Source organism: Vulpes vulpes, chromosome 2 (genome assembly GCF_048418805.1).
Source record: "Vulpes vulpes isolate BD-2025 chromosome 2, VulVul3, whole genome shotgun sequence".
Taxonomy (NCBI): domain Eukaryota; kingdom Metazoa; phylum Chordata; class Mammalia; order Carnivora; family Canidae; genus Vulpes; species Vulpes vulpes.
In genome coordinates, this window is record NC_132781.1 from 147,174,171 (window position 1) to 147,188,086 (window position 13,916).

At 35.1% G+C, this 13,916-nt stretch overlaps 1 protein-coding gene across 1 annotated transcript in view; it reads left to right on the forward strand.

The window, feature by feature from the left end:
* ITFG1 (integrin alpha FG-GAP repeat containing 1) overlaps window positions 1–13,916 on the forward strand; it is a 281,953-nt gene that overhangs the window by 29,038 nt on the left and 238,999 nt on the right. The window contains exon 6 of the mRNA XM_026014322.2: window positions 8,673–8,767. Coding sequence (XP_025870107.1) covers window positions 8,673–8,767 — 95 coding nt within the window. The remainder of the gene's footprint in view (window positions 1–8,672; window positions 8,768–13,916) is intronic.

Sequence of the window (13,916 nt, forward strand, 5' to 3'; positions counted from 1 at the left end):
TATATGGTGTCTTTCTCTTGTTTCAGTCTTTGTTTTAAACTTTATTTTGTTTGCTGTAAGTATTGCTATCCTGGCTTTCTTTTTGCTTCCATATGCTTCATAAATGCTTCACCATCCCTTCACTTTCAGTTTGCATGAATCTTTAGGTCTTAAATCAGTCTCTTGTAGGCAGCAATGCACCTTGCATTTTATGCATTCTGTCACCCTATGTCTTTTGATTGGAACATTTGGTCCACTTATTTCCAAAGTAATTATTGATAGTTATGTACGTAGTTGCCATTTTATTACTTGTTTTAGTTGTTTGTAGTCCGTTCTTCTCTTGCTCTCTTTTCTCATGGTTTGTTGTCATTCTTTAGTGATATATTTAGATTCCTTTCCCTTTATTTTTTTTATATCTGCTACTGGTTTTTGGTTTGTGGTTACCATTTGATTTGTATGTAACATCTTCTGCATAGAGTAGTCTATGTTAAGTTGATGATCACTTAAGTTTGAACCCTTTCTTTGCTACTCTCCTCCACCTCCCCAGATATATAGTGTTATACTTTACATCCTTTTATTTTGTGAATCCCTTGACTGATTTTTACAATATACTTATTTTTCTGCTCTCAGGCTTCCTACTTTTCATGCTATTCTTATGTTCTGCCATTTTCACACAGAGTCTCCTTTAAGATTTATTATGGGACTTCTTTAGTGGTCATGAATTCCTTTAACTTTTATTTGTCTCAGAACTCTTTATATCTCCTTCTATTCTAAATGATAGCCTTGCTGAATATTCTTTCTTTCAGCACTTTGACTATATCCTGCCACTCAATCTGGCCTCCAGAGTTCCTGTTGAAAATCAGCTGATAGCCTTTTGGGGTTTCCTTTGTTTGTAACTGTTTTCTCTTTCTGCTTTTAAAATTCTCCCTCTGTCACTACTTTTTGCCGTTTTAATGTTATGTATCTTGATGTGGACCTCCTTGGGTTGATTTTGTTGGGAGATCTCTGCCATCTCCTGGGTCTGGATATGTTTCCTTCCTTACGTTCAGGAAGTTTTCAGCTATTATTTATGCAAATAAAACTTCTGCCCTCTTTTCTTTCTCTTCTCCTTCTAAGATTGCTATAATGAAAATGTTAGTAAATTTGATGTTGTTGCTGAGTTCCAAAAGTCTATTCTCATTTTGTATTTTTTTCTCTCTCTCCTGTTCATCTTGATTCCTTTTCATTACTGGGTCCTCAAGTTGCTAATCCATTCTTCTGCTTCCTCTAGTCAACTATTGATTCCTTCTAGTATATATTTAATTTCAGTTGCTGATTCTTCATCTCTGATTGATTCTTGTGTATAATTTCTGTCTCATTGTTAAGGGTCTCACCAAAGTCCTCAACTCTTTCTCAAACCCAGTGAGTATCTTTATGATCATTAGTTTAAATTCACTATTGGGCATATTATTTATCTTTGTTTTGTTTTTGTCTCTTGCTGTGATTTGCCCTGGTCTTTCATTCAGGATATATTCCTCTGTCTCCTCATTCTGTCTAACTCTTTGGTCTGTTTCTGTGTACTAACAAAGTAACTACATCTCCTGCTCTTGAAAATTATGGCTTTTTGAAGAAAAGGTCATATAGTGCCTTGCAGTGCAGTGTTACCTGTTTACCAGAACCTGGCATTTAAGGACTATCTCCTATGTGTATTGCCTGTGCCCTACTTTTGTGGCTGAGCTGCTTTTGCCCTCAGTCCAGTCATCCTCAATGGCTCTCTTTGCCTGTTGTGGGCTTTATTTGGTCCCTGTCTCGCTAGTAGGCCAGTCTGAGGCCACATTGGGCTTGAGTTGAGTCAGACCAGGTGTTTGTCAGAGATGCAGTAGCACCAAACTGCAGAGACCCTGTGTCATCCTCTGAGAAACTTTGATTGGTGGGTGTAGTCTGCAGACAGACCAGCTATCTGCTCCTAGTCCACTGCTGTGTCCATGGTCTGACTAGTGTATGTGGTTATCTTTCCCTCTCTTTGAGGCAGGAGTTACTTTGTGGTTGTTCTGGGACTTGTTGGGGCTGCTTGCATATTGCCAGGCTTTGGCACTGTTTTGAATGTGCTCTAGCCAAGAGCATATTTGAGGCTGTGGATCCACATAGTTTGTCAGATCAGACCTGCAGTTTTTGCAAGGTTTGCAAACAGGTCTTTGCAGGAGGGAAACTGCAGTCACCATTACTAAGGCCAGCTGGTTTGGAAGGAATAGGTCCACAAAGTATGTGGGTTTCAGTGCACAGCGTTAGCAAGGTTTGTGTGGGTCCTCTGGGGGAAGGGTTTTGCTGGGGCAGGACTTGCAATATAAGCAAGTAAGGTTGGGAGTGTTGGCACTGCACTGCTTCCTGCAGATGGACATGTATGTATGCTGGGAGGCTGGTGTGGGGAGTACCACCTGCCAACCTCTTTGTTCCTAAAAAAGTCTCCTATGGAAGCCTGCCCCTCCAGCACACGCTCTGAGAAGTATGACCCTGGCACTTTTCAGACTGCTGCTTCTATGCTGTATCTCTTCAAGCTGTTTATTGTGCTCTTTCAGGGCAGTGACTCCATGTTCTCTCACCTTATGGTTCCTCCAGAGTGTGGAGCCCAGTGATTTTTAAAGTTTCAAGTTTTAAGTTGTGCCGGTTTTAAGAACTCCTGAAATTTGGTCCATTTGGTTTTCAAAGCCCAATGTTAGGGGGATTTGTCTCCCTGTGAGGTTGCCTGTTGTGAGAGTCTATTTCTCTCCCTATAGTATCCCTCCCTCCTGCCTGCTGGTCTGTTTAGCTCCCCACCTTTTGGCTCCCCACTTTGTCTTGCCCTTCCTGTCCTCTTAGATGTGACCTGTTCTCTATATTTAGTTTGGGAATTGGTTCTACCAATCTTTGGGTCTTTTTATGGGTTATTTAATTACACTGTGAGTGTTATCTAGTTGTATATATAGGATGAGATGAGCTTAGGGGTCCTCCTGTTCCCCCATCTTTTCCAGCAATCTTTTTGATGCAGTTTTTGTATGGAGAATGATGGGTAAAAATTCAACATGATATTTATATTCCACTGGATATACTTTTTAATGAGTATTTTATTATAACATCTTAAGAATTCTGGTAGATTTGAAAATTACCTATTTTGTAGCTGTTTAAACTGATGAAAATATTTAGATTACTACTTTTTTTTTTTTAGAAGTGAACTTAATGTGTTAAAGGATACATAGTTTTCAAAGATTCCTTTAGAGCCTATCTGAGCAAAAATGATTGAAGACCACTAGACTAAACTAGAGAGCTTGGAAAAGCATGCTATACCCATCTCCTGGTAATTGCTTTTATCTGTATATCTAAAATAATGATAATTCATGGTAGACTGGTCACTGAAAAGTGGGAGGATTAGCAGTCATTTCAAAGTCATTTGAGTCAAAAAGTCATTTCAAAGAGCAGTTACCATAAGCAGCTAAAAGCTACAGGTGACATTAATTACATTGAAATTCATTCTTTGATAAATGCTATTCTTTGAGATTAAGGGTAATAGTGCCCACAAATTAGAACACCTTGATATAATTATGTTCCCTGTAGGGTGGGGTGGTGGGTAGCTAATAATTGTAATGTTCTACAGAAGTCAAGAAATGTTAATGAATATACTCGACATGGCTCAGAACTGCCCATTTTTTCATCTCTGCTGTTTCTTCCTTTGTAATCAGAACAGTTTGTATTTGTGACCATGGTCTTCAAATGGAGTTGAGCATATATATGAGAAGATTATAGTTTATATGAATACAGTTGCTTATAAAGATGGTGTCTGTTGCTTCTTAGCAAAAAACTGATTTTACAGAGAACAAAGGTAAAGGTAGAAGGAGAAATGAATTTTATTTTCAACTCTAAATTTTTAGACAATTGAATTTTAGTATACAACTGCATATACATTTAATTTTCAGCTATCTTAAAATGCATCACAAAAATAAATAATAGCTCTTCCTTTCTCCCTGCCCCCATAAGCTAATAAAGTATAAGGATAAACTTATACCTGCCTTTTAAGAGATATTAACTGCCTTTTAAGAGATATTATTGTAAATTAACAGAGTATAGGTAACAAATATAAAAGTTAAAATACTGTGAAGACCTTAAATATTGATTTGAAGTGTTCTGGAAAGGAATATTATAATTAATATTTTGTTAGGAGTTGCAAACTCGAATGTCTAGATGAACCCAAAAAGAAACCAAAATGAGTGAAGCAATTTGGGAAGGTGGGGACATTGGCTGACCATAGGCAGTATAGCCCTTGTCTGGAAAAGGCCAGTTTGTTATCAGACCTGGTAATTTCAAGAGAAGCTGGAAATCAGATTTTTATGTAAAATCCGATTTTGTATTTAAATTTTACCAGTGAGGGGATCCCTGGGTGGCTCAGCGGTTTAGCGCCTGCCTTCGGTCCAGGGCTTAATCCAGGATCAAGTCCTACATCAGGCTCCCTGCATGGAGCCTGCTTCTCTCTCTGCCTGTGTCTCTACCTCTCTGTGTGTGCGTGTCTCTCATGAATAAATAAATAAAATCTTTAATAAATAAATGAATTTTACCAGTGAATTCAAAGTATTTAAAAAAAATCTTCATGCTGAATTTGGCCCATAGTCTGCTACTTTATCATTTTTGTTTTATTGCTCTTTTAAATTCTTTTTTTGAAGTGTACATTTTTGTCTAGAGTTAGTTGAAGTTTTCCAAAACTCTAACTTATTTCAAAGCAAATCTATAAAAAATTCTTTAAGGAATAAGATCTATAATTTCTCAGGCAGTAATTAAAGACAACCACATAATTAACCTCGTTGAGCTCTATTCTGTAGAAGCTTATATTTTTTAATTCACTTTTGACCTATAATTACAAATTTCTTGGGAACATTAGGAAGCTCTTCTGAAATGACTTTGGGTTAAACTTGTTGTAGAATCTCTCTAGCCTACATCTGATTATTTTGTTAGTAATTAAAAATAATTTAATGCTTAGAATTTAAAGAGCCTATCAATAAATGGTCTATCTTAAAAAGAAGTGAAGGGATCCCTGGGTGGCGCAGCGGTTTGGCGCCTGCCTTTGGCCCAGGGCGCGATCCTGGAGACCCAGGATCAAGTCCCACGTCGGGTTCCCGGTGCATGGAGCCTGCTTCTCCCTCTGCCTGTGTCTCTGCCTCTCTTTCTCTCTCTCTGTGTGACTATCAAAAAAAAAAAAAGAAGAAAGAAAAAGAAAAAAAGAAGTGAACCAGCCATTTTTAAATTGGACTTGATTGAAATTATTTTAGGCATTTCTAACCTTGTGTAGTATGAAAGAATAACATGACATGAATGCTTGGCATTGAATTACCTTACACCAAATGCTGAATACAATTTCTCACTTTTATATCTTACTGCCATAACCTTATATTATGGAATTTTGATTAAAATAATAAAATCAGGTTATTCGAGCATTTGCTTAATTTTGTTTCTACAGTCTTATTTTGGCAACAGATGAGGCCTATTGTATGCTAAAAAGTATGCATAAGGATTTTGGGAAGAAGTTAATATTTGTAGAACATGGACCCCTGGTGGAGGGAAAATTCTCCTGCTGAATGCTTATTCTTTTTCCCAAGATTCACCTGCCTAGAGCATATTAGTCATTTGTTTCTCTCTGCTTTCCCAATACATCAAAACCAAGTCCAAATAAATCTTATTTGCTACCCAGTCACTTAGATGCTATATTGATAATTCAGTTGGACTTATTAATTAACCTTAAAGTTCTCTTTGGAGATGGCATACCTAGGCTTCCATATTTCACTCGAACATACATAGTATTGCAAGGGGAAAAATTGCATGTTCTCACTAGAGGTAGAGAAGAATAGGAAATGCTACTTGATACTATGACATAATCCAGCAAATATTTGCTGACTATAGACCATGATTCATTTCAGCCACTATTTGGGATCCATGTCCTGGTTAGTCAATGTAAATAGATAAATACATGAATCGGGGTATCCAGAGGAGCTTACAGCTTTTTTTTTTTTCTCCAGGAAGTGGAGGTGGAGGAGGAGGACGAGGAAGAGAGAGAGAGAGAGAAAGAGAAAGAGAAAGAGAAAGAGAGAGAGAATGGGAGGAAGGGCAGATGGAGAAGCAGAAAGAGAATCCCACAACCCTGAGATCATGACCAGACTCAATATCAAGAGTCAGATGGTAAATCTATTAAGCCACCCAGAAGCCCCTCAGAGGAGCTTACATCTTAAAAACTGCTATTAGTAGAGAAAAGTATACTCAGGTACCAGTAAGAAATGCAAAGCAGGGCCTTGATAAATGAAAATGACTTTGACACTGGAGTGTATTCTGATGAGGAATTGAGAAATTATTTTATTTAAGCTTGCTCTTTCTTCTATAGTTCATAATAGTTTACCAGAGTGACCTTCTTGGTTTTGATAATTGTACTATGGTTATATTAGATGTTAACATTAGAGGAAACTGAATGAGGCATATATTGTTGTTTTTTATAATGAAATAAAATTATATATAATTAACCATATAAAGTGTACAATTTAATGATATTTCATATATTCACAATGTTTTACAACCATCATGTACTTCAAGTAGCTTTTCATCATTCCTAAAGGGAACCCTGTACCTATTAAACAATCATTTTCCCTTTACCCCTACTCCCAGTCCTTGGCAACCACTAATCTGCTTTCTCTCTCTGTGGATTTGCCTATTGCTTATATTTCATCGAAATGAAATCATAGAGGATATGACTTTTAGTGTCTGGCTTCTTTCTTATAGCACAATGTTTTTTTGGGGTTTTTAAAATATTTTATTTATTTATTCACGAGAGAGAAGGAGAGAGAGAGGCAGAGACACAGGCAGAGGGAGAAGCAGGCTCCACGCGGGGAGTCCGACATGGGACTCTATCCTGGGTCTCCAGGATCACTCCCTGGGCTAAAGGCGATGCTAAACTGCCGAGCCACCCAGGTTGCCCAGCACAATGTTTTAGTGTTCATCCATGTTATACCATGTATCAGTAATTTAGGTGGTTTTTTTTTTTTAGCTGTATAATATTTTTATTTTATGAATGGCATTTTGTTATTACATTCATCTGTTGGTGGACATTTGGGTCATTTCCAGTTTTGGGCTGTTGTGAGTAGTGCTGCTGAGAGTATTCATGTACAATTATTTGTTTGAATATGTGTTTTCAGTTGTTATGGGTATATACCTAAGTATAGAAATGCAGAGTCATGTGGTAATTCTATGTTCAATTTTTTGAAGAATTGCCAAACTGTTTTCTACAACCAGTGCACCATTTTATATTCCTACCAGCAGTGTACAAGATTTCCTATTTCTTTACCTCCTCCCCAACACTTACTATTTTTTGGCTTTTGATTATTGCCATCCTAGTGGTTGTGAAATAGCTTCTCATCATGGTCTTCTATTACAATTCCTTCATGACTAAAAATAAATAAAAATAAATAAAAATAAAAATTCCTTTATGACTAAAATGTGACCATCTTTTGATGTGCTTAGTAGCCATTTGTGATATTCTTAGGAGAAATATCTAGTCCTTTGCCCATTTTTAAATCAGATTGTTTTTATTGTTGAGTTATAAAAGTTTTGTATGTACTCTAGATACTAGGCCTTTATCAGAGATATTTGCAAGTATTTTCTTCCCATTCTATGAAATTGTCTTTTTACTTCCTTGATAGTATCCTGTAATGTACAAGTTTCTAATTTTAATGAACCTAATTCATCTATTTTTTTCTTTTGTTGCTTCTTCTTTTGGTGTTATACCTGAAAATCCATTTCTAAATCCAAAGTCATGAAGATTTTCCCATATGTTTTCATTCAAAAGATTTATAGTTTTAACCCTTTGATCCATTTTTAGTTACTTTTTGATATATGGTCTAAGGTAAGGGTCTAAATTTATTCTTTTCCTTAGCTCAAAATGTTGGAATTAATATTCATAAGAGATAATCATCATCATTCTTTATTGTCTTAGAAAAAACATCTATGATAATATTAAATCATTAAATCATTTTTTCTTAAAAAAAGAATCAAAGACAAATATGAGAGCTAAAACTATAAAATTCTCAGGAGAAAAAAAAATTCTCAGGAGAAAGCATAGGAGTAAATCTAGATGAACTTGGATTTTATAAAAATTTTCACATGAATATTCATAGTACCATTATTTATAATAGCCAAGAGTGAAAACAAGCCAAATGTCTATCAACAGATAAATGAATAAACAAAAAATACAACTATACAGTGAAATATCATTCAGCCATTCATTAAAAGGACTGAAGTACTGACATATGCTACATGAATGAACCTAAAATTATTATTCTATATGGAAAAACCAGATTCCATTTATAAGTAATGTCCAGAGCAGGGAAAATCATAGTTATAAAAAGCAAATTAGTATTTGCTAAGGGCTATAGGAAGGGGAGAAGAGAAGTAACTAATGGATACAGGGTTTCTTTTTGAGGTAAAGAAAATTTTTTCCAAGTCCGTGATGGTGATGTTTACAAACTGTGACTATACTAAAATCATTAAATTATATACTCTAAAAGAGTGAATTTTATGGTATGAGAAATATCTCAACAAAAATCAATAAATTTTTAAAATATCTTGCAGGCAGGGATTTTTCTGTTTGAAAACAATGCTTATTTGATATTTCCCTTAAGAAAATTATTTTTTTTTTAATTTTTATTTTTTAGGAATTTATCATGGCATCCTGCATTGACCACTAAAAGTAAAATGCGAATTCCACATTCTCACGCATTTATTGATCTCACTGCAGATTTTACAGCAGGTAAGTTGCACGTAAATATAAAATATTTCTTTCAAACTGCCAAAGAATTATAATGTTTTACTTATTCTTATCTTAGTAATTATTCTTACTGAGTTGAATGTTAAAACCAAAATTTTAAAAGGTTATAAGGAAGTCAGTGATATTAGATAGATACTAAAAATACTGGATATTGGGGCACCTGAGTAGCTCAGCTGGTTAACTATCTTCAACTCAGGTCATGATCCCAGGGTCCTGGAATAGAGCCCAAACTCTGGCTCCCTGCTTAGCAGGGAGCCTACTTCTTCCTCTACACTCACCTCTGTTCATGCTCACTCTCTTTCTTTCACTCAACTAATTAAATCTTTTTTTACAAAAAGTACTGGATGTAATAAATAAACCTTTAGTTGTTGCTTTTGTTGTTTGTTAACCACATCAGCATTTGTATTCTCCACTTAACGTGAACTTAGATAATTGAGACACCTGTTGCCTGATGTTTCTTTCCCTTTTCGTTTAAAAATTATTGCGACTAATAAATGCTGTAAATTTAATTATAAGAAAAATACTTAGCTTATAATTTAAAATTTTCAAAGACTTTTTACAACTTTTTATAATGAAAAATCCTAAACATAGAAAAGTAGAATAGGATGATATAAGCACTTTTAAATTATCAGTTAGCTTCAACAATGATCAGTATATGGTCAATCTTATTTCATTGGTACAACCATTCACAATCCCTCCTGCCCCAAATAATTTGAAATCCCAAATATTGTATCATTTAATTTGTAAATATTTCTCTCTCTAAGATTTGATTGATTGATTGATTGATTTATGAGAGACACACACAGAGAGAGACAAAGACATAGGCAGAGAGAAAAGCAGGCTACCTGCAGGGAGCCCAATGTGGGACTCAATCCCAGGACCCCAGGATCACACGCTGAGCCAAAGGCAGATAGATGCTCAACCACTGAGCCACCCAGAGGCCCCCATTTGTCAATATTTTAATCTATATTTCTAAATGATAAGGACTTTTTTATTTTTAACAACCATAAGATCATTTTGATAGCTAAAAAAAAATTTAACAGTGGTTTTTTAATATCATCAAATATTTATTCACTATTGAAAATGCCCCAGTTATGTCCTAAGTATTTTTATCAAATCAGGAGCTAAACTGGGTACATACATGTATTAAGAAAACATTATCTATATTATAAAATGTTTCAAACTGGGTTTTGCCAATTCTGTCTCCACAGTCTTAGCATGTGAATCTATCCCCTGTATTTCTTCCTAATCAGTAGTTAAATTTGAAGCCTTGATCAGAATAAGACTTTGGGGGGTTTTTGGTCAAGAATACCTCCTAGATACTGCTATCTGTTTATAAACTACAGTTGAGAGAGGCAGGTTAAGTGCTGGATGTTTGCTTCCTCCTATGTTTTTTTCCAGTTATTTTTAATGTGGTCAAATACTCATAAAAGTTGCCATCTTAACCATTTTTAAGTATATAGTACAGTTGTATTAAAGACACTCATAATGTTGTCCCACCGTGTAACTCTTTCATTTTATAAACCTGAAACTGTACACCCTTAAACAGTAACTCCTCATTCCCTTTCTCCAGCCTCTAGCAACTTCTATTCTATGTTCCAGCTCTGCTTTTGACTACTTTAAGTACTTCAAATAAACAACATCCTGACAGTATTTGTTATTTTGTGACTGACTTCACTTAGCATAATGTCCTCAAGGTTCATACATATTACATATATCAATCTCTCTTCCTCTTTTTTTTTTTAAGATTTTATTTATTTATTCATGAGAGATAGATACAGAGAGAAAGGCAGAGACACAGGCAGAGAGAAACAGGCTCCATGGCAGGGAGCCCAATGTGGGAGTTGATCCCAAGTTTCCAGGATCACACCCTGGACCAAAGGCAGGTGCCAAACCGCTGAGCCACCCAGGCATCCCTCCTTCCTCTTTTAAGCTAAATAATACTTCATTGTACATGTCCCACATTTTGCTTATCCATTCATCTGTTCATGAACATTTAGTTTACTTCTGATTTTTAGCTGTTGTGAATAATATTGCTATGAACATGGATGCACAAACATCTCAGAAATCCTGCTTTCAATTGCCTTGGAAGTGGGATTTCTGGATCATATGGTAATTCTTTTATATATATGTTAAGGAACCGCCATCACGGCAGCTACACCATTTTCCATTCCCACCAACAGTTCACAAGGGTTCCAATTTCTCCACATACTTGGCAACATTTGTTATTTTCTGTTTTTGGTTTTTTTGGTTTTTTCATAGTAGTCCTCCTAATGTGTGTAAGGTGGTATCTCATACTTTTGATTTGCATTTCCCTAATGATTAATAATGTTGAACATCTTGGGGCACCTGAGTATGTCAGGCAGTTAAGCATCTGACTTTTGGTCTTAGAGTCCTGGAATGGAACCTTGCATTGGGCTCCCCACTCAGCAGGGAGTCTGCTCAAGGATTCTCTCTCTTTCAAATAAATCTTAAAGAAAAGAAATAATGTCAAACATCTTTTTGTGTGGTTTTTGGCCATTTGCATATTTCCTTAGTAAGAATGTTTATTCAAGTCTTTGCCCATTTTTTAATTGGATTTTTTTTTTGGTGTTGTTGAGTTTGAGTTATTCTCTATCCAGAATATTACTTCCTCATCAGTTATATGATTGGAAAATATTTTCTCTCACTTTGGGGATGCTTTTTTGCTCTGTTGATAGTGTTTTTGGATGCAGCGATGTTTTTAATTTTCATTAAGTCCATTTTGTCTGTTGTTTCTTTGTTACCTGTGCCTTTGGTGTCTATCCAAGAAATCATTGCCAAGTCCAGTATTGTGAAGCTTTTGCCCCATATTTTCTCATAAGAGTTTTATACTTTTATCCCTTACTTCTGGGCTTTAATCTATTTTGTGTTAACTTTTGTATTCAGTGTTAGATAAGAGTCCAGCCTCATTCTTTTGCATGGACCAATTTTCCCAGCACCATTTGTTGAAAAGACTTATCATTTCCTCACTAAATAATCTTGGCACCCTTGTCAAAAGTCATTTGACAGTATATAGGAGGATTTATTTCTGGGCTCTTTATCTGTTCTACTGACCTATACATTTGCCTTTATGCTAATACCACACTGTTTTTATTATGATAGCTCTTCAGTAAATTTTGAAATCAGAAAGTGTGAGTTCTTCAACTTTGTTCTTTTTCAAAATTGTTTTGGCTATTTGGGGTCCTTTGAGATTCCATGAATTTAAGGATGGATTTTTCTGTTTCTTCCAAAAATGTTGGGGTTTTGATAAGGATTTTCCTGAATCTGTAGATCATTTTGGGCGATACTGACGTCATAACAATATTGTCTGGCAATCGAACATGAAACATGTTTCCATTTATTTAAATGTTTTAATGATTTAATGATTTATATCAACAGTGTTTATAGTTCTCACTATACAAATCATTCACCTCCTTGGTTAATTCCTATTTTAATTCTTTTGATTCTGTTGTTAATAAAGTTGTTTTCTTAAGTTCCTTTTTAGATTTTTCATTGTTAATATGTAGAAATGCACCCAATTTTTGTGTGTTAATTTTGCATCCTGCTATTTTGCTGACTTCACTTACTAGTTCTGACACTTTTTTGTGGAATCTTTAGGGTTGTCTACAAATTAATTCATATTGTCTATAAGCAGAGATCATTTTGCTTCCCTCTTTTCTAATTGTTTACTTTGTATTTCTTTTTCCTCTTCATTCCATTTTTACCAGTAAAGAGATTCTCTTTGAGTAATCTTTCTAAAGTTAACTTAAAAACATGGGGAAATATTAAAAATTATCATTGTTAGTGTGATGTTTTTCAAAACCTTATTTCTGCCTTTAAAATCATTTCAGCAGGGCAGCACAGGGGCTCAGCGGTTTAGCACCACCTTCAGCCCAGGGCATAATCCTGGAGACCCGGGATCACGTCCCACATTAGGCTCCCTGCATAGAGCCTGCTTCTCCCTCTGCCTGTGTCTCTGCGCGCCCCCCCCCCCCCATGTCTTTCATGAATAAATAAATAAAATCTTTTTTTAAAAAAATTAAATAAAATAATTTCAGCAAAGTTATTGAATACTTGCTGCATGCAAAGCCCTCTGCTCTTTTGTTATGTGAAATACAAAGATGACAAGAAATATTTGCAGTCATCAAAGAGAATTTAGTGTAGAAGAGGCTTACAAGTCTAGCTATGTTATGTAGCAGAATAAAATAAGCACATATTAATTACAAACTGCTTTACAATAACAACAGAGGTAGTAGGAAGAGAGATACCCCTGCTGTTCTTGGGACTGGAGTCCTGATGCAATTGAGCTAAGAATTGGCCAGATGAAAAAGTGAGTTATATGTTTCTCATTATCCATCATATGCTCTATGCTCATTCTTTAGAAAATCTAAAGCTTTTCTGAATGATTAGTTCTAGAAGAAATTATTGTCATAGATGGAACTTCTATGAGAAAAAGATATGTAATGTAGTAATTGAGTTGGCCATAGCATATTTTTTTAAACATTGTTTATTAGATTTTTTTTTTGTAATTACCAAAACTGTGGCTTTTAATGACTTTTATCCATTGTATGGTAACTAATCCTTTTTCCTTTTTTTTTTCTTGAACAGTAGTTTCTAGTTTTTTGTTTTGTTTTTTATCCTAATTAGACCTCTGGTACCTTATTTTGTGTATATCTCTCAAAAGTTCCTCAAAGACAGGTCCTGGAAGTAAAATACCTAGTTAAATAAGTATAAAGATTTTTAAGGTAAGACATTGCTACACTGCCCTCCAGAAAACAATGAAAGTGCTTATTTCTCCTACCTTTGCCAAAATTTGATATTACTTTTTTAAAATTTACTACTATTTTGATAGATGAAAAAAAAATATGATATGTCCATACCAAGAACCAGTTCTTGGATTGTTAGAAGAGGTGAAATGGTCCACATGTCCCAAGTCATTCACCTGTAAATATCTTCTTTCTCAATTGGACTTTTGATACAAGTTCTATTTTATAACAATACCTGGGTTCTAGTATATGTTTTTATTTTTGAAGACAAGTATGTTTTCCTTAGTTACCAAATGGGGTAAATTGATGATAAAATGGTTTTTCTTCTGTAGGAATAAAGGAATGCAACAGAGTCTACTCTAGGT